At 45.4% G+C, this 22,025-nt stretch overlaps 1 protein-coding gene across 1 annotated transcript; it reads right to left on the bottom strand.

Annotated features, from left to right (window-relative positions):
- Positions 1 to 2,289: 2,289 nt before the first annotated feature.
- LOC109786875 (uncharacterized) lies at positions 2,290 to 3,220 on the bottom strand. The gene is made up of 3 exons (XM_020345438.1): positions 3,140 to 3,220; positions 2,890 to 3,030; positions 2,290 to 2,517 (listed from the first exon to the last, which is right to left on the bottom strand). Exons 1-3 carry the CDS (start codon positions 3,218 to 3,220, stop codon positions 2,290 to 2,292), a joined length of 450 nt encoding a protein of 149 aa, XP_020201027.1.
- Between the last annotated feature and the right edge of the window lie 18,805 nt (positions 3,221 to 22,025).

The following is a 22,025-nucleotide window of genomic DNA, read 5'->3' as shown; positions in this document are numbered from 1 at the left end:
TAGAGGAGTCCAAAGAATGGGCTAGGAATTGCAAGGCTTTGATGGCTGGGCCAGATCTATATCAAGTAAATAGTGGTGAGAAATCATATGCAGTTGACTTGAAGAAGTGGACATGTGGCTGCAGAAAATGGGACATGAGAGGTGTACCATGTAACCATGCTGTCTCTGCCATCTACAAATCAAAACAGCAGCCTGAAGATTTTGTACACCAGTTCTTCAAGAAGCCTATGTACTTAGAAACTTACAAGCCAATGATTTACCCTGTTCCTGGACCTGACCTATGGAGAAGAACAGATTCAAGAGACATAGACCCCCTGTGTTCCATAGGAAGAAGGGAAGAAACCAGACTCAGAGAAGGAAGGGCCAGTTTGAAGTACCAAAACCCAAAGACACATCAAGAATTGGAACTATAACTTGCAGCAACTGTGGAAAGCAAGGGCATAGGTACACAAATTGTGGTGATCCTTTGAAGCCAGCACTTGCAGCTAGGAAGAACAAGCATAAGGTCCTCAATTTAATAGCTTTTGCATCAAATTTATATTTTATATCTCACTGAACAACTAATGCACACCTTTGTTCTATTTTAATTTTGTATCAGGAGAGAAGATCTGCCCCTACAGATGCAAGAGCTCCAAGAGCAACATCTGGTGGAAGAGTTGCAGCTGAACAGCCTGCTCCAACAGCTGCTGCAAGTTCTAGGGCTGCATCATCTGCTCCCAGGCCTACTTCTGCTGCTGCTGCAAGAGCCTCATCATCAGCAACAACAGCCAATGCAGCAACTGCTCCCAGGGCTACTTCTGCTGCTGTTGCTGCTGCAAGAGCCTCTTCATCAGCAACAACAGCCACTGCATCAACTGCTCCCAGGCCTACTTCTACTGCTGCAAGAGCCTCTTCATCAGCAACAACAGCCACTTCATCAAGAGCTAGGTCTTCATTTGCTCCTCCAAGGACTGCCACTACTGCTCAATCTGCTTATGGAAGGGTGAGGAAGAGGCCTAACAGACTTAGGGATTACTTCTATGCTAGTGGAAATTAGAGCATATCTAGCTGTTGTTCTTGTTGTGCTGCTGGCATGTCTTTTGGAGAAAAACTATGTGCTTGTTGTGCTGCTGGCAACTTGTCTTTTGGAGAAAACTATGTGCTTGTTGTGCTGCTGGCAAGTTAGAACTTGCTGAATGCTGCTGCCAAACTATGTGTCATGTTGCCAAACTTGTTATGTTGTGGTGCTGGCAAGTTAGAACTTGGTGTAATGTTGGCAACCTATGTGAACCATGTTGTTTATTGTGAACCTGATGTCATGTTATGGTGTTGTTCAACTATATGGCTTCACATTCTGTTGAAAATGGTGTTGTTCAACTATATGGCTAGGGGTATGCTAACCATAGTGGTGGATGCCTCTCGTCGACGGTTGTCGAGAGGCTAGGGGTATGCTAATCATAGTGGTGGATGCCTCGCGTCAACGGTTGTCGAGAGGCTAGGGGTATGCTAACCATAGTGGTGGATGCCTCTCGTCAACGGTTGTCGAGAGGCTAGGGGTATGTTAACCATAGTGGTGGATGCCTCTCGTCGACAGTTGTCGAGAGGATAGGGTTATCCAAACCTTGGATAACCCTATCCTCTCGACAACCATCGACCAAAGGCATCCACCACTTTAGTTTGCGTAACCCTACCCTCTCGACAACCGTCCACAAAAAGCATTCAACAAAAAGGTTTGGCTAACCCTACCCTATTCAATTCGGACAAGAATGCATATCAATAAAACAATTCCATATGAGCAAATTCAACTAATATCATAGCTCCAAACACATATATAGTTCAACAAATATTCCATTGCACATTACAACATAGTCTTCACACACCACCATACATAGTTCAACATCATAATACTAAGGTTCATATTGGACCCCAATAGTCTTCACACCACACCATACATAGATCAACAAATAACAACCAGCAAGGCAGAACACATAATACCAACAAACATCATACTTTACTCATTGCAAATTTCACTGATTTTCCTTATCTTCATCTTGTTCTCCTCCCCAGCCTTAAGCAAATCAGCTATGATATACTCAAGTCTTTTTTTCTCTTTCTTCAACTGTTCCATACCTTGCTCTGCTACAGCATTCTTCCAATTACTAACCAACTCATCATTGCTCTGCTTGATCACTTGGAGTGCTGTCTTCAGTTCCATATTCTCTTTCTCTAACCTAGCCCTTTCTTCATCGGCTTCAACTACAACACTTTCTACATTACCATCCTCCATAATCTTCTTGTAATTCTCCTTCATCACATTCTTGTGAACTGTTGCAAAAAAATGCTTGTTTCCTTGATGTGGTTGTGGTGCTTCTCCTGGATTAGCCTCTTCTCTTCTCCAAGCTTCACTATGAGCTTTTCTTTGGATTCATTCTCTTTGCTACTCTGCTCATACATATCCCAAAGTTTGCGAAGTGCATTTTTCATGGGTTCTGGCCACTGTGGGTCAATCCACTGAACCAGACCACAATTGTCTCCCTCCTGTAATAACAATAATTAATAACCATTTACTAAAACCTGCCTAATTCAGTGAGATAGCAGGACAGGGTAATAACAAATTTGTTCTAATGCACACCTTTGTTCTAATTAAAATGATGGAACAAATAACAAATTTAATAGCAGGACAACAATATCAGCTAACTAACACACATACTCAGTGACAACACAACAAATTATTTTCAGTTAACATAGTAAAACCTGCCAAATCTCATCTAACAAATATATTGAGTTAACCATTCATTTCACCTGCCAGATTAATTCATCAAAACACCAAATAATACACCATTTTCATATAACTAAGTAAACTGCTGTCAGCTAACAAACAAACCTACATTCAGTTAACCTGCAACTAACCTCATTACCACATCCGTAAAACCTACGGCCAATGTTGATTCCTTGAAAAACAACAGCCCTGTGCACAACAACGTTGTGGCAGCACACCGGTCCTCCGGCAACAATGCCACACCACTCGGGGTCAACAATGGTATGCGGGATCTAGAATAGTGCAATATAACTCATATATACTCCCAGAGCTCAAATCAATGAAAAGGAAAGCTCAAATCGATGGAAACCCTAACCTAATCCACGGGCAAATCATACTCACATAGGTTTCGTCGTCGTGGGCGTTGAAGAGGGGTGACACAGAGTCCTCGCTGCTGGTTTCGCCGTCCTTCCAGTCGACCATGGCTGCGGCGGGTTTCGGCCGGCGGCGAGAAATGAGCAGCGGAAGAGATGGGAGGCAGAGACTGGATCGAGAGCGATGAGAATGGACGACTGGGTTCGGCTGCACCAGGCTTTGTGCGACGCCGTCTAACGGCGCGTGACGGCCGCCGTCGCCCCTGTCCACGTGGCACCTGACAGCGGGCCCAACCGGTCAGGTTTGCTATCAGACGCGGCAAAACGCTCGATCAGCGTTATTTGAAAACTATCAGCACAAACGTGGTGGTTTTAAAAAAAAAACGAAAGGTGGCGGTTTTGTGAAATCGCGTCCACAATTGTGATGGTTTTTTGCAATTTACTCGGGAGGGACTCATGCTCGCTCTACAGTGAAGCAGTATACCAATTTATATTGAAAGCGACAGTTTGGAAGCAGTGAACATGGTGAAAAGTGGAGATACAAATAGATCAAAATATGCCTTTCTTATTAGAGAGATTAAAGATAGTATGTCCGAACGTAGTTCTTGTATTACTCATATCCATCGTAGTTGTAATAATTCTAGTCATGTTTTGTCCAACTTTGGGAGGACTCAAGGCCGAATTGCTGTATGGCTTGGGTCAGGACCAGATGCCGTTTTGAACGCTGTTAAGCGTGACTGTAACCATGTTTTGATTGAGTAATACAAGAATTATTTCAAAAAAATATTAAAATTGCGATGAACAAATCATGTACGTATTTTTGAAAGACAGAGAGAACGATGATCGATGAACTTGCGCCGTAGCACCGTCGCAGCCTCGCCGACAGCTGGACGGCAAGAGCAAGACGGGCCAACGGCAGCACACCACACGGCGGCGAGAGCCGTCTTCAACTGCCTGTTACAGCGGCGGCGGCAAGAATAGGGAGCGGCAGTTCAGAGATGAAGAAGCGATCACGATGGGATGTTTTCTACGAGAACGCGATCGTGATGGATCCATGCATGCGAGATGCTTCGTGCGAGTGATTTCCTAGCGCTAGCGATCAATTGGCCCAGCCCATCACGTTGTTCTTTTTTTCCTTTTCTCTATTTTTTCTGAGCTATACATATAGATAGATACCAGATAGGGGTGCAGAGCGGCGTCCCGCAAAGTCCCGCAAAAGTGCCAAGCTAGTACAAAATACTTTAATGCACTCTGATCCAGCTAAAAGAGAATTTTCTTGTTTTGAACCGGAAGCGGGGCGGGCGCCGCCCTGCATCCCTAATACCAGATCATGAGCCCCCTCCAGGCTGGGCCCGAGGCCATCGCCTCTCTAATACACACGAGGGCCATTCCTGATCAGATGAGCCCGAGCTCAGAATTGGACATTCGTAAACTTACTTAATATCCGTAAAACCCCAACTCAATAGCAATATCTGTTGGAAATATTCCTAAAGGCAATAATATTTGAGTATTACAAGTTTATAATTAATGTTTATATTCTATGCTATAACTGCTATGGTTCTCGAAATGTGATTCAGCAATAAACTCATAAGCACGTGTAGAGTTACAACGGTAAAACAAGATTCCTAGTCTGGCCTCTAGGACTAGCTCAAGTATTGCATGATGGTTCTGTTTTCTTGATCATTGGCATAGTTAAGTGTGTTGGGAAAGGTAGTAGAAAACAAATTTTCGTCCTACGATCACGATTAATGAACGCTATGAAGATGCATTAGAGGAGGTTTAGATCGGATCGTTAGAATTTTCAGTCGCGGAACTCGGACGCCCCCTCCCCCCTCTCTCTCGCGACCGCATCGCCCCCCAGCGGGCGACCGGCCGCGCGACCGGCCTCCTCCCTCCAGGCCCCCTCCCTCCTCCCTTCCTGCCGCCGTCGCCAGCGCCCGCGGCCGGCTTGGCCCCGGGGATGCTGGTGGCGGCGGCCTCCTTGCCCTTCCCCTCCCGGTCGCTCTCCGGCGCGGGCGGAGCTGCTCTGGGGGGTGCACTCAGGCGGCGGCGGTCTGGCATGGCGACGGGGTTCCGTGGCGCGTGCAGGCGAGCAGTTTGGCGGCGGGGCGGCGCGGCGGCGGGATCTGGTGTCGTCCGCTCGGCCCAGATCTGGGCCCTTCAGGCCCCATCTGGGCCTGGGCGGGCCGGCGGCGGGGCTGGTCTCCGGTGTGGCTTCTGGGAGGCGGGGGAGATGCGACGAGCGGCTGGGTGCTGGCGGCGCTGACGCTGGCCTGCTGCATCGTGCCCGGCGGGGCTTAACGGGCCCGCTGCAGGCCTGGCTGGGCCAGGGGTGGCCCGGCATGCCCCACTGCCGTGTCTGGACGGCTACCGCGAGGGTGCCGGAGGCACGGGCCTCCCGCACGATGGCGGTGGAGGTGGTTCCCTCCCGCTCGGCGTAGGTGTTGCTGCTCCCGTCGTGGTGCGCTTCTCTCCGGCCCTCTTGGCCTCGTGGTGGTGTTCGTAGTGAGGCAGCGTGGGTGGCGGTGCTACTGCGTTGGCGCATGGTGGTGGGCGACGGTTTGGCGGGTTGGTTCCGTCCGGTTGGGCGGTTGGGTTTGGAATGCGGGAGAAATCCCTGCCGGCTCCAGCCCCGACGCGGTGACACCCGCGGGTGCCACCTTTCCTTCCTAGAGGGTGTCGGTGGTATTCACCCCCACTTCCCTCCGCGTGCCGGGGGAAACCCTAGGACTTCGTCCGGGCAGCAGCGACGTCGGTGTCGCATTCCTTCTTGGAGGTGCTGCTTGGTACGCGGCGGTTCGGAGCCTTGGTATGTGGTGGTTTGTATCCGGTGGGCGCCGCGATGGCGGGTCATCCGCGCTTTGTCGAGCTGCCGTGGTTGGCATTTGTTTCTTTTTCTTCTTTTTTCTTTTGGTGTGTTGTGCTGCTCGCCACAGCGATCTCTGTACTCGTGTGGGTTGCTTTGGAATACAACGCGGGGGGAAACCCTTTTTCGGTATCGGATCATTACCAACTTCGAGTTGCAGCGGAAGAAGAGTTGGTGTAGATCGTTGATGAAGTCCCTCGAACCGTTCACGAATGATCCCTCGAATCGAAGCCTCTCTACGGATTGCAGTCGTATAGGCTTCAAGATCCTGCAACGCTTCGCCATCCAGAGCTAATCGTCGCCAAAGAATTAGAGGGATAAGAAGAGAACCGCACAGGGCTTCTCTATTATGAGGATTAGAGATATCTAGGTCAAGCTCTAATTATAACAACTCTATATTAGAACTAGAACTAGAGGGCTAGAGGAGGCTCCAAAACTTGTGTGTCTCGAGGGGCGTATTCCTCTAGTATATGTAGGTGTAGGGGAGGGAGGCACACAAGGGAGAGTGATACGTCTCCAACATATCTATAATTTTGATTGTTCCATGCTATTATATTATCTATTTTGGATATTTTATATGCATTAATATGCTATTTTATATGATTTTTGGGGCTAACCTATTAACCTAGAGCCCAGTGTAAGTTCTGTTTTTTCCTTGTTTTAGAGTTTCGTAGAAAAGGAATACCAAACGGAGTCCAAACGGAATGGAACTTTCACAATGATTTTTCTTAGACCAGAAGACATCCAGAGGGCTTGGAGTGCATGTCAGGAAAGCCACGAGGCGGCCACAAGGTCGGGAGGCACGCCCAGGGGGGTAGGGCGCACCCCCACCCTTGTGGGCCCCTCGTGACTCCACCGACCTATTTCTTCCGTCTATATATTCTCAAATATCCCAAAACCTTTGAGGGGAGCCACGAAACCACTTTTCCACCCCCGCAACCTTCTGTACCCATGAGATCTCATCTAGGGGCCTTTTCCGGCGTCCTGCCGGAGGGGGATTCGATCACGGAGGGCTTCTACATCAACACCATTGCCTCTCCAATGAAGCGTGAGTAGTTTACCACAGACCTACGGGTCCATAGCTAGTAGCTAGATGGCTTCTTCTCTCTCTTTGATTCTCAATACCATGTTCTCCTCGATGTTCTTGGAGATCTATTTGATGTAATACTCTTTTCCGGTGTGTTTGCCGAGATCTGATGAATTGTGGATTTATGATAAGCTTATCTATGAGTATTATTTGAATCTTCTCTGAATTCTTATATGCATGATTTGATATCTTTGCAAGTCTCTTCGAACTATCAATTTGGTTTGGCCAACTAGATTGGTTTTTCTTGCAATGGGAGAAGTGCTTAGTTTTGGATTCAATCTTGCGGTGCTCGATCCTAGTGACAGAAGGGGAACCGACGCGTATTGTATTGTTGCCATCGAGGATAAAAAGATGGGGTTTTCATCATATTGCTTGAGTTCATTCCTCTACATCATGTCATCTTTCTTAATGCGTTACTCCGTTCTTTATGAACTTAATACTCTAGATGCATGCTGGATAGCGGTCGATGTGTGGAGTAATAGTAGTAGATGCAGGCAGGAGTCGGTCTACTTGACACGGACGTGATGCCTATTGATACGTCTCCAACGTATCTATAATTTTTGATTGTTCCATGCTATTATATTATCTATCTTGGATGTTTTATATGCATTTATATGCTATTTTATATGATTTTTGGGACTAACCTATTAACCTAGAGCCTAGTGCCAGTTTATGTTTTTTCCTTGTTTTTGAGTTTTGCGGAAAAGAAATATAAAACGGAGTCCAATTGACCTGAAAATTTACGGTGATTTTTTATGGACCAGAAGAAGCCCCAGAAGGAAAAGAGTTGGGCCAGAAGAGCCACGAGGACTCCACAAGGGTGGAGGGCATGCCCACCCCCCTAGGGCGTGCCCTCCGACCTTGTGGTTGACTCGTGGACCCCCCTGACTTGTTCTCGATGCAAAAAATTCCTATAAATATAGAAACCCCCAGAAATAAACCTAGATCAGGAGTTCCACCGCCGCAAGCCTCTGTAGCCACCAAAAACCAATCGGGACCCTGTTCCGGCACCTTGCCGGAGGGGGAAATCATCACCGGTGGCCATCTTCATCATCCCGACACTCTCCATGACGAGGAGGGAGTAGTTCACCCTCGGGGCTGAGGGTATGTACCAGTAGCTATGTGTTTGATCTCTCTCTCTCTCTCTCGTGTTCTTGATTTGGCACGATATTGATGTACCGTGAGCTTTGCTATTATAGTTGGATCTTATGATGTTTCTCCCGTTCTACCTTCTTGTAATGGATTGATTTTTCCCTTTGAAGTTATCTTATCGGATTGAGTTTTTAAGGATTTGAGAACACTTGATGTATGTCTTTCATGTTCTTATCCGTGGTGACAATGGGATATTCATGTGATCCAGTTGATGTATGTTTTGGTGATCAACTTGCGGGTTCTGTGACCTTGTGAACTTATGCATAGGGTCTGGCACACGTTTTCGTCTTGACACTCCGGTAGAAACTTTGGGGCACTCTTTGAAATTCTTTGAGTTGGTTTGAATAGATGAATCTGAGATTGTGTGATGCATATCATATAATCAAACCCGCAGATACTTGTGGTGACATTGGAGTATCTAGGTGACATTATGGTTTTGGTTGATGTGTGTCTTAAGATGTATTTTAGTACGAACTCTAGGGCTGTTTGTGACACTTATAGGAATAGCCCAATAGATCGATCAGAAAGAATAACTTTGAGGTGGTTTCTGAAGGAAATATGCCCTAGAGGCAATAATAAAGTTCTTATTTATATTTCCTTATATAATGATAAATGTCTATTATTCATGCTAGAATTGTATTAACCGGAAACTTAGTACATGTGTGAATACATAGACAAACAGAGTGTCCCTAGTATGCCTCTACTTGACTAGCTCGTTAATCAAAGATGGTTAAGTTTCCTGACCATAGACATGTGTTGTCATTTGATGAACAGAATCACATCATTAGAGAATGATGTGATGGACAAGACCCATCCGTTAGCTTAGCATAATGATTGTTAAGTTTTATTGCTATTGCTTTCTTCATGACTTATACATGTTCCTCTGACTACGAGATTATGCAACTCCCGAATACCGGAGGAACACCTTGTGTGCTATCAAACGTCACAACGTAACTGGGTGATTATAAAGATGCTCTACAGGTGTCTCCGAAGGTGTTTGTTGGGTTGGCATAGATCGAGATTAGGATTTGTCATTCCGATTTTCGGAGAGGTATCTCTGGGCCCTCTCGGTAATGATCATCACTATAAGCCTTGCAAGCAATGTGACTAATGAGTTAGTTACGGGATGATGCATTACGGAACAAGTAAAGAGACTTGCCGGTAACGAGATTGAACTAGGTATTATGATACCGACGATCGAATCTCGGGCAAGTAACATACCGATGACAAAGGGAACAACGTATGTTGTTATGCGGTTTGACCGATAAAGATCTTTGTAGAATATGTAGGAGCCAATATGAGCATCCAGGTTCCGCTATTGGTTATTGACCGGAGATGTGTCTCGGTCATGTCTTCATAGTTCTCGAACCCGTAGGGTCCGCACGATTAACGTTCGATAACGATTTGTATTATGAGTTATGTGATTTGATGACCGAAGTTTGTTCGGAGTCCCGGATGAGATCACAGACATGACGAGGAGTCTCGAAATGGTCGGGAGGTAAAGATTCATATATTGGAAGGTTGCATTCGGATATCGGAATGGTTCCGAGTGATTCAGACATTTTTCCGGAGTGCCGGGAGGTTACCGGAACCCCCCGGGGAAAGATATGGGCCTTATGGGCCATAGGAGGAAGGCTAACCAGCCCACAAGGGGCTGGTGCGCCCCCCACAAGGGAGGAGGCCGAATTGGACTTGCGAAGGGGGCGTCACCCCCCTTTCCTTCTCCTACTCCCTCTCCTTGCCCTTTTCCCCCTCCGGTAGAAGGAAAGAAGGGTGGGGCCGAATCCTACTAGGACTGGAGTCCTAGTAGGACTCCCCTCTCCCTGGCGCGCCCCTTGTTGGCCGGCCTCCTCCTCCCCTCCTTTATATACGGGGGCAGGGGGCACCCAAAAGACACAACAGACAATTGTCTTAGCCGTGTGCGGTGCCCCCCTCCACAGTTACACACCTTGGTCATATCGTCGTAGTGCTTAGGCGAAGCCCTACGCCAGTAACTTCATCATCACCGTCACCACGCCGTCGTGCTAACGGAACTCTCCCCCGGCCTCAACTGGATCTAGAGTTCGAGGGACGTCACCGAGCTGAACGTGTGCAGATCGCGGAGGTGCCGTGCGTTCGGTACTTGATCAGTTGGATCGCGAAGCCGTTCGACTACATCAACCGCGTTACTAAACGCTTCCACTTTCGGTCTACGAGGGTACGTGGACACACTCTCCCCGCTCGTTGCTATGCTTCTCCTAGATAGATCTTGCGTGATCGTAGGATCTCTTTTGAAATACTACGTTCCCCAACAGTGGCATCCGAGCCAGGTCTATGCGTAGATGTTATATGCACGAGTAGAACACAAAGAGTTGTGGGTGATAATAGTCATACTGCTTACCAGCATGACATAATTTGATTCGGCGGTATTGTTGGATGAAGCGACCCAGACCGACATTACATGACCGCGTTCATGAGACTGGTTCTACCGCCGTGCTTCACACACAGGTGGCTAGTGGGTGTCTGTTTCTCCAACTTTAGTTGAATCAAGTTTGACTACGCTCAGTCCTTGTTGAATGTTAAAACATCACACTTGACGAAAAATCGTTGTGGTTTTGATGCGTAGGTAAGAACAGTTCTTGCTAGAAGCCCGTAGTAGCCACGTAAAACTTGCAACAACAAAGTAGAGGACGTCTAACTTGTTTTTGCAGGGCTTGCTGTGATGTGATATGGTCAAGACGTAATGAGATATAAATTGTTGTATGGGATGATCATGTTTTGTTAAAGTTATCGGCAACTGGCAGTAGCCTTATGGTTGTCTCTGTATTGCATAATATGCAAGCACCATATAATTGCTTTACTTTATCGCTATGCGATAGCAATAGTTGGTGAGACGACCATGTGACGACACGTTGATAGAGATCAAGATGATGGAGATCATGGTGTCATGCCGGTGACGATGGAGATCATGATGGTACTTTGGAGACGGAGATCAAAGGCATAAGATGATGATGGCCATATCATGTCACATATTTTTGATTGCATGTGATGTTTATATTTTATGCATCTTGTTTTGCTTAGTACGACGGTAGCATTATAAGATGATCCCTTGCTAAAATTTCAAGGTTTAAGTGTTCTCCCTGAGTATGCACCGTTGCGACAGTTCTTCGTGCTGAGACACCATGTGATGATCGAGTGTGATAAGCTCTACATTCACATACAACGGGTGCAAGCCAGTTTTGCACACGCAGAATACTCGGGTTAAACTTGACGAGCCTAGCATATGCAGATATAGCCTTGGAACACTCAGACCAAAAGGTCGAGCGTGAATCATATAGTAGATATGATCAACATAGTGATGTTCACCATTGAAAACTTCTCCATCTCACGTGATGATCGGACATGGTTTAGTTGATATGGATCATGTGATCATTTAGATGACTAGAGGGATGTCTATCTAAGTGGGAGTTCTTAAGTAATATGATTAATTGAACTTTAATTTATCATGAACTTAGTCCTGATAGTATTTGTATAACTATGTTGTAGATCAATAGCTCGCGATGTAGCTCCCCGTTTATTTTTGATATGTTCCTAGAGAAAAACTATGTTGAAAGATGATAGTAGCAATGATGCAGACTAGGTCCGTGATCTGAGGATTATCCTCATTGCTGCACAGAAGAATTATGTCCTTGATGCACCGCTAGGTGACGGACCTATTGCAGGAGTAGATATAGACGTTATGAACGTTTGGCAAGCTCGGTATGATAACTACTTGATAGTTTAGTGCGCCATGCTTTACGGCTTAGAACCGGGACTTCAAAAACGTTTTGAACGCCACGGAGCATATAAGATGTTCCAAGAGCTGAAATTGGTATTCAGACTGATGCCCGAGTCAAGAGGTATGAGACCTCTAACAAGTACTTTGCCTACAAGATGGAGGAGAATAGCTCAACCAGTGAGCATGTGCTTAGATTGTCTGAGTACTACAATCGCTTGAATCAAGTGGGAGTTAATCTTCCAGATAAAATAGTGATTGACAGAGTTCTCTAGTCACTATCACCAAGTTACTGGAACTTTGTGATGAACTATAATATGCAAGGGATGACGAAAACGATTCCCGAGCTCTTCGTGATGCTGAAATCGACGAAGGTAGAAATCAAGAAAAGCATCAGATGTTTGTTGGAAATATGCCCTAGAGGCAATAATAAATTGGTTATTATTATATTTCCTTGTTCATGATAATCGTTTATTATCCATGCTAAAATTGTATTGATAGGAAACTCGGATACATGTGTGGATACATAGACAACACCATGTCCCTAGTAAGCCTCTAGTTGACTAGCTCGTTGATCAATAGATGGTTACTGTTTCCTGACCATGGACATTGGATGTCGTTGATAACGGGATCACATCATTAGGAGAATGATGTGATGGACAAGACCCAATCCTAAGCCTAGCACAAGATCGTGTAGTTCGTTTGCTAAGAGCTTTTCTAATGTCAAGTATCATTTCCTTAGACCATGAGATTGTGCAAATCCCGGATACCGTAGGAATTCTTTGGGTGTACCAAACGTCACAACGTAACTGGGTGGCTATAAAGGTGCACTACAGGTATCTCCGAAAGTGTCTGTTGGGTTGGCACGAATCGAGACAGGGATTTGTCACTCCGTGTAAACGGAGAGGTATCTCTGGGCCCACTCGGTAGGACATCATCATAATGTGCACAATGTGACCAAGGAGTTGATCATGGGATGATGTGTTACGGAATGAGTAAAGAGACTTGCCGGTAACGAGATTGAACAAGGTATCGGGATACCGACGATCGAATCTCGGGCAAGTAACATACCGATAGACAAAGGGAATTGTATACGGGATTGATTGAATCCCCGACATCGTGGTTCATCCGATGAGATCATCGTGGAACATGTGGGAGCCAACATGGGTATCCAGATCCCGCTGTTGGTTATTGGCCGGAGAACGTCTCGGTCATGTCTACATGGTTCCCGAACCCGTAGGCTCTACACACTTAAGGTTCGATGACGCTAGGGTTATAGGGAATAGATATACGTGGTTACCGAATGTTGTTCGGAGTCCCGGATGAGATCCCGGACGTCACGAGGAGTTCCGATATGGTCCGGAGGTAAAGATTTATATATGGGAAGTCCCGTTTTGGCCACCGGAAGAGTTTCGGGCGTCACCGGTAATGTACCGGGACCACCGAAGGGTTCCGGGGGTCCACCGGGAGGGGCCACCAGCCCCAGAGGTCCCTATGGGCTGTATGTGGAGAGGGACCAGCCCCTTAGTGGGCTGGGCGCCTTCCCTCCCAGGGCCCATGCGCCTGGGGGTTTGGGGGAACCCTAAGGGGAGGCGCCCCCCTTGCCTTGGGGGGCAAGGCAACCCCCCTGGCCGCCGCCCCCTCCTCAGATTGGATCTGAGGGGGCCGGCCCCGCCTCTCCCTTGCCCCTATATATATGTGGGGGGTGGGAGGGCAGCAGCAACCCAAGTTCTGGCGCAGCCCTTCCCCTCTTCCATGTCCTCCTCCTCTCCTGCGGTGCTTGGCGAAGCCCTGCGGGATTGCCACGCTCCTCCATCACCACCACGCCGTCGTGCTGCTGCTGGACGGAGTCTTCCCCAACCTCTCCCTCTCTCCTTGCTGTATCAAGGCGTGGGAGACGTCACCGGGCTGCACGTGTGTTGAACGCGGAGGCACCGTTCTTCGGTGCTTAGATCGGAATCAACCGCGATCTGAATCGCTACGTGTACGACTCCTTCATCCGCGTTCTTGCAACGCTTCCGCTTAGCGATCTACAATGGTATGTAGATGCACTCCCCTTCCCCTCGTTACTAGATTACTCCATAGATTGATCTTGGTGATGCGTAGAAAATTTTGAATTTCTGCTACGTTCCCCAACAGTGGCATCATGAGCTAGGTCTATGCGTAGTTTCTATGCACGAGTAGAACACAAAGTAGTTGTGGGCGTCGATTTTGTTAATTTACTTGCCGTTACTAGTCTTATCTTGATTCGGCGGCATTGTGGGATGAAGCGGCCCGGACCGACCTTACACGTACACTTACATGAGACAGGTTCCACCGACTGACATGCACTAGTTGCATAAGGTGGCTAGCGGGTGTCTGTCTCTCCCACTTTAGTTGGATCGGATTCGATGAAAAGGGTCCTTATGAAGGGTAAATAGAAATTGGCATATCACGTTGTGGCTTTTGCGTAGGTAAGAAACGTTCTTGCTAGAATCCCATAGCAGCCACGTAAAACATGCAACAACAATTAGAGGACGTCTAACTTGTTTTTGCAGGGTATGCTATGTGATGTGATATGGCCAAAAGGATGTGATGAATGATATATGTGATGTATGAGATTGATCATGTTCTTGTAATAGGAATCACGACTTGCATGTCGATGAGTATGACAACCGGCAGGAGCCATAGGAGTTGTCTTAATTTATTGTATGACCTGCGTGTCAATGAATAACGCCATGTAATTACTTTACTTTATTGCTAACCGTTAGCCATAGTAGTAGAAGTAATAGTTGGCGAGACAACTTCATGAAGACACGATGATGGAGATCTTGATGATGGAGATCATGGTGTCATGCTGGTGACGAAGGTGATCATGCCGCGCCTCGAAGATGGAGATCAAAAGGCGCAAGATGATATTGGCCATATCACGTCACTTTATGATTTGCATGTGATGTTTGTCATGTTTACATATTATTTGCTTAGAACGACGGTAGCATAAATAAGATGATCCCTCACTAAAATTTCAAGAGATGTGTTCGCCCTAACTGTGCACCATTGCGAAGGTTCGTTGTTTCGAAGCACCACGTGATGATCGGGTGTGATAGATTCTAACATTCGCATACAACGGGTGTTGACGAGCCTAGCATGTACAGACATGGCCTCGGAACACATGCGAAACACTTAGGTTGACTTGACGAGCCTAGCATGTACAAACATGGCCTCGGAACACAAGAGATCGAAAGGTCGAACATGAGTCGTATAGTAGATGCGATCAACATGGAGATGTTCACCGATGATGACTAGTCCGTCTCACGTGATGATCGGACACGGCCTAGTTTGACTCGGATCATGTATCACTTAGATGACTAGAGGGATGTCTATCTGAGTGGGAGTTCATTAAATAATCAGATGAACTTCATTATCATGAACATAGTCAAAAAGTCTTTGCAAATTATGTCATAGCTTGCGCTTTAGTTCTACTGTTTAAGATATGTTCCTAGAGAAAATTTAGTTGAAAGTTGGTAGTAGCAATTATGCGGACTGGGTCCGTAAACTGAGGATTGTCCTCATTGCTGCACAGAAGGCTTATGTCCTTAATGCACCGCTCGGTGTGCTGAACCTCAGCGTCGTCTGTAGATGTTACGAAACATCTGACATACACGTTTTGATGACTACGTGATAGTTCAGTGTGTATTGCTAACGGTTTAGAATTGTGGCACCAAAGATGGTTTTGAAACGTCGCTGAACATATGAGATGTTCCGAAGACTGAAATTGGGATTTCAGACTAGTGCCCACGTCAAGAGGTATGAGACCTCTGACAAGTTTCTTAAACCTGCAAACTAAGGGAGAAAAGCTCAATCGTTGAGCATGTGCTCAGATTGTCTGAGTACCACAATCGCTGAATCGAGTGGGAGTTAATCTCCCAGATGAGATAGTGATGGTTCTCCATAGTCACTCCCACCAAGCTATTAGAGCTTCGTGATGAACTATAACATATCAGGGATAGATATGATGATCCTTGAGCTATTCGCGATGTTGGACACCGTGAAAGTAGAAATCAAGAAGGAGCATCAATTGTTGATGGTTAGTAAAACCACTAGTTTCTAGAAGGGCAAGGGCAAGAAGGGATACTTCATGAAACGGCAAATCAGTTGCTGCTCTAGTGAAGAAACCCAAGGTTGAACCCAAACCCGAGACTAAGTGCTTCTGTAATGAGGGGAACGGTCACTGAAACAGTACTACCCTAGATACTTGGTAGATGAGAAGGCAGGCAAGGTCGACAGAAGTATATTGGATATACATTATATGAATGTGTACTTTACTAGTACTCCTAGCAGCACCAGGGTTTTAGATACCGGTTCGGTTGCTAAGTGTTAGTAACTCGAAATAAAAGCTGCAGAATAAACGGAGACTAGCTAAAGGTGAGATGACGATATGTGTTGGAAGTGTTTCCAAGGTTGATGTGATCAAGCATCGCATGCTCCCTCTACCATCGAGATTGGTGTTAAACCTAAATAATTGTTATTTGGTGTTTGCGTTGAGCATAAACATGATTGGATTATGTTTATAGCAATACGGTTATTCATTAAAGGAGAATAATGGTTACTCTGTCTATTTGAAGAATACCTTCAATGGTCTTGCACCTAAAATGAATGGTTTATTGAATCTCGATCGTAGTGATACACATGTTCATGCCAAAAGATATAAGATAGTAATGATAGTACCACATACTTGTGGCACTGCCACTTGAGTCATATTGGTATAAAACGCATGAAGAAGCTCCATGTTGATGGATCTTTGGACTCACTCGTTTTTGAAAAGATTGAGACATGCGAACCATGTCTATTAGTATATATGCATGAAGAAAGTCCATGCAGATGGATCATTTGGACTCACTTGATTTTGAATCACTTGAGACATGCAAATCATACCACATGGGCAAGATGACTAAAAGGCCTCGTTTTCAGTAAGATGGAACAAGAGAGCAACTTGTTGGAAGTAATACATTTGATGTGTGCAGTCCAATAAGTGCTGAGGCACGCACTGGATATCGTTATGTTCTTACTTCACAGATGATTTGAGTAGATGCTGAGAATATTTACTTGATGAAACACAAGTCTGAATTATTGAAAGGTTCAAGTAATTTCAGAGTAAAGTTGAAGATCGTCGTGACAAGAGGATAAATGTCTGTGATATGATCATAGAGATGAATATCCGAGTTACGAGTTTGGCACACAATTAAGAAATTGTGGAAATTTTTTCACGACTAATACCGCCTGGAACACTATAGTGTGATGGTGTGTCCGAACATCATAACTGCACCCTATTGGATATGGTGCATACCATGATGTCTCTTATCGAATTACCACTATCGTTTATGGGTTAGGCATTACTGGCAACCGCATTCACTTTAAATAGGGCACCACGCATTCCGTTGAGACGACACCGTATGAACTATGGTTTAGAGAAACCTAAGCTGTCGTTTCTTAAAAGTTTGGGGCTGCGACGCTTATGTGAAAATGTTTCAGGCTGATAAGCTCGAACCCAAAGCGGATAAATGCATCTTCATAGAATACCCAAAACAGTTGGGTATACCTCCTATTTCAGATCCGGAAGCAAAGTGATTGTTTCTAGAAATAGGTCCTTTCTCGAGGAAAAGTTTCTCTCGAAAGAATTGAGTGGGAGGATGGTGGAGACTTGATGAGGTTATTGAACCGTCACTTCAACTAGTGTGTAGCAGGGCACAGGAAGTTGTTCCTGTGGCACCTACACCAATTGAAGTGGAAGCTTATGATAGTGATCATGAAACTTCGGATCAAGTCACTACCAAACCTCGTAGGTCGACAAGGATGCGTACTACTTCAGAGTGGTATGTAATCCTGTCTTGGAAGTCATGTTGCTAGACAACAATGAACCTACGAGCTATGAAGAAGCGATGGTGGGCCCGGATTCCGACGAATGGCTCGAGGCCATGAAATCCGAGAGAGGATCCATGTATAAAAGCAAAGTATAGACTTTGGAAGAAATACTTGATGGTCGTAAGGCTGTTGGGTGCAGATGGATTTTAAAAGGAAGACAGACAATGATGGTAAGTGTCACCATTAAGAAAGCTCGGCTTGTCGTTAAGATGTTTTTCGACAAGTTCAAGGAGTTGACTACGATGAGATTTTCTCACTCGTAGCGATGCTAAGAGTCTGTTGGAATTATATTAGCAGTTACTGCATTATTTATGAAATCTTGCAGATAGGATGTCAAAACATTGTTTCCTCGACGATTTTCTTGAGGAAAGGTTGTATGTGATACAACTAGAAGGTTTTGTCAATCCTGAAAGATGCTAACAAGTATGCAAAGCTCCAGCAATCCTTCTAAGGATTGGAGTAAGCATCTCGGAGTTGGAATGAACGCTTTGATGAGATGATCAAAGATTTTGGGTTTATACAAAGTTTATGAGAAACTTGTATTTCCAAAGAAGTGAGTGGGAGCACTATAGAATTTTTGATGAGTATATGTTGTTGACATATTGTTGATCAGAGATGATGTAGAATTTCTGGAAAGCATACAGGGTTATTTGAAAAGTGCTTTTCAATGGAAAACCTGGATTAAGCTACTTGAACATTGAGCATCAAGATCTATAAGGATAGATCAAAAACGCTTAATAGTACTTTCAAATGAATACATACCGTGACAAGTTTTTGAAGGAGTTCAAAATAGATCAGCAAAGAAGGAGTTCTTGGCTGTGTTACAAGGTGTGAGTATTGAGTAAGACTCAAGACCTGACCACAGCAGAAGAGAGAGAAAGGACGAAGGTCGTCCCCTATGCTTTAGACGTAGGCTCTACAGTATGCTATGCTATGTACCGCACATGAAGTGTGCCTTGCCATGAGTTGGTCAAGGGGTACAATAGTGATCCGGGAATGGATCACATGACAGCGGTCGAACTTATCCTTAGTATCTAGTGGACTAAGGAATTTTCTCGATTATGGAGGTGAAAAGGAGTTCGTCGTAAAGGGTTACGTCGATGCGAACTTTGACACTAATCCGGATGACTCTGAGTAGTAAACCGGATTCGTATAGTAGAGCAGTTATTTGAAATGGCTCCAAGTAGCGCGTGGTAGCATCCACAAGATGACATAGATATTCGTAAAGCACACACGGATCTGAAAGGTTCAGACCCGTTGACTAATAACCTCTCTCACAAGCGAGATATGAACAAACCCCATGGGTGTTGGATTCATTACAATCAAATGGTGATGTGAACTAGATTATTGACTCTAGTAAACTCTTGGGTATTAATCACATGGCGATGTGAACTAGATTATTGACTCTAGTGCAAGGGGAGACTGTTGGAAATATGCCCTAGAGGCAATAATAAATTGGTTATTATTATATTTCCTTGTTCATGATAATCGTTTATTATCCATGCTAAAATTGTATTGATAGGAAACTCAGATACATGTGTGGATACATAGACAACACCATGTCCCTAGTAAGCCTCTAGTTGACTAGCTCGTTGATCAATAGATGGTTACGGTTTCCTGACCATGGACATTGGATGTCGTTGATAACGGGATCACATCATTAGGAGAATGATGTGATGGACAAGACCCAATCCTAAGCCTAGCACAAGATCGTGTAGTTCGTTTGCTAAGAGCTTTTCTAATGTCAAGTATCATTTCCTTAGACCATGAGATTGTGCAACTCCCGGATACCGTAGGAATGCTTTGGGTGTACCAAACGTCACAACGTAACTGGGTGGCTATAAAGGTGCACTACAGGTATCTCCGAAAGTGTCTGTTGGGTTGGCACGAATCGAGACTGGGATTTGTCACTCCGTGTAAACGGAGAGGTATCTCTGGGCCCCTTAGTGGGCTTGGCGCCTTCCCTCCCAGGGCCCATGCGCCTGGGGGTTTGGGGGAACCCTAAGGGGAGGCGCCCCCCTTGCCTTGGGGGGCAAGGCAACCCCCTGGCCGCCGCCCCCTCCTCAGATTGGATCTGAGGGGGCCGGCCCCCCCTCTCCCTTGCCCCTATATATATGTGGGGGGTGGGAGGGCAGCAGCAACCCAAGTTATGGCGCAGCCCTTCCCCTCTTCCATGTCCTCCTCCTCTCCTGCGGTGCTTGTCGAAGCCCTGCGGGATTGCCACGCTCCTCCATCACCACCACGCCGTCGTGCTGCTGCTGGACGGAGTCTTCCCCAACCTCTCCCTCTCTCCTTGCTGGATCAAGGCGTGGGAGACGTCATCGGGCTGCACGTGTGTTGAACGCGGAGGCACCGTTCTTCGGTGCTTAGATCGGAATCAACCGCGATCCGAATCGCTACGAGTACGACTCCTTCATCCGCGTTCTTGCAACGCTTCCGCTTAGCGATCTACAATGGTATGTAGATGCACTCCCCTTCCCCTCGTTGCTAGATTACTCCATAGATTGATCTTGGTGATGCGTAGAAAATTTTGAATTTCTGCTACGTTCCCCAACAATGTTGATGGTTGACAAGACCACTAGTTTCAAGTAGAAGGGCAAGGGAAAGAAAGGGAACTTCAAGAAGAATGGCAAGCAAGTTGCCACTCCCATGAAGAAGCCCAAAGCTAGACCCAAGCCTGAAACTGAGTGTTTCTATTGCGAAGGAAATGGTCACTGGAAGAGGAACTACCCCAAATACTTGGCGGATAAGAAGGATGGCAAAGTGAACAAAAGTATATATGATATACATGTTATTGATGTGTACTTACTAGTGTTCATATTAGCCCCCGGGTATTTGATACTAGTTCAGTTGCTATGATTAGTAACTTGAACAGGAGTTACAAAATGAACAAAGACTAGTTGAGGGAAAGGTGACGATGTATGTTGGAAGTGATTCCAAGGTTGATAAGATCACCATCGCACATTCCCTTTACCTTCAGGATTAGTGTTGAACCTAAAATAAATGTTATTTGGTGTTTGCATTGAGCATAATATGATTGGATCATGTTTATTGCAATACGGTTATTCATTTAAGTCGAAGAATAATTGTTATTCTGTTTACATGAATAAAACCTTATGTGGTCATACACCCAAGGTGATTGGTTTATTTAATCTCAATCATAGTGATACACATATTCATAATATTGATGCCAAAATATGCAAAGTTGATAATGATAGTGCAACATATTTGTGGCACTGCCGTTTAGGTTATATTGGTGTAAAGCGCATGAAGAAACTCCATGCTGATGGGCTTTTGGAATCACTTGATTATGAATCACTTGATGCTTGCGAACCATGCCTCATGGGCAAGATGACTAAACCTCCGTTCTCCGGATCAATGGAGCGAGCAACTGACTTATTGGAAATAATACATACTGATGTATGCGATCCGATGAGTGTTGAGGCTCGCGGCAGGTATCGTTATTTTTTGACCTTCACAGATGATTTGAGCAGATATGGGTATATCTACTTGATGAAACATAAGTCTGAAACATTTGAAAAGTTCAAAGAATTTCAGAGTGAAGTGGAGAATCATCGTAACAAGAAAATAAAGTTTCTACGATCTGATTGCGGAGACGAATATTTGAGTTACCAGTTTGGTCTTCATTTGAAACGATGTGGAATAGTTTCGCAACTCACGCCACCTAGAACACCACAGCGTAATGGTGTGTCCGAACGTCATAACCGTACTTTACTAGATAAGGTGCACTCTATGATGTCTCTTACCGATTTATCACTATCGTTTTGGGGTTATGCATTAGAGACAGCTGCATTCACGTTAAATAGGGCACCATCTAAATCCGTTGAGATGACACCATATGAACTGTGGTTTGGCAAGAAACCTAAGCTGTCGTTTCTTAAAGTTTGGGGCTGCGATGCTTATGTGAAAAAGCTTCAACCTGATAAGCTCAAACCGAAATCGGAGAAATGTGTCTTCATAGGATACCCAAAGGAGACTGTTGGGTATACCTTCTATCACAGATCTGAAAGCAAGATATTTGTTGCTTAGAATGGATCCTTTCTAGAGAAGGAGTTTCTCTCAAAAGAAGTGAGTGGGAGGAAAGTAGAACTTGATGAGGTAATTGTACCTTCTCTCGAGTTGGAAAGTAGTTC

The sequence above is a fragment of the Aegilops tauschii genome, chromosome 3, assembly GCF_002575655.3.
Source record: "Aegilops tauschii subsp. strangulata cultivar AL8/78 chromosome 3, Aet v6.0, whole genome shotgun sequence".
Taxonomy (NCBI): Eukaryota; Viridiplantae; Streptophyta; class Magnoliopsida; order Poales; family Poaceae; genus Aegilops; species Aegilops tauschii.
Note: the sequence above shows the minus strand (reverse complement) of the source record. Positions and strands in the feature narration are given on the sequence as shown.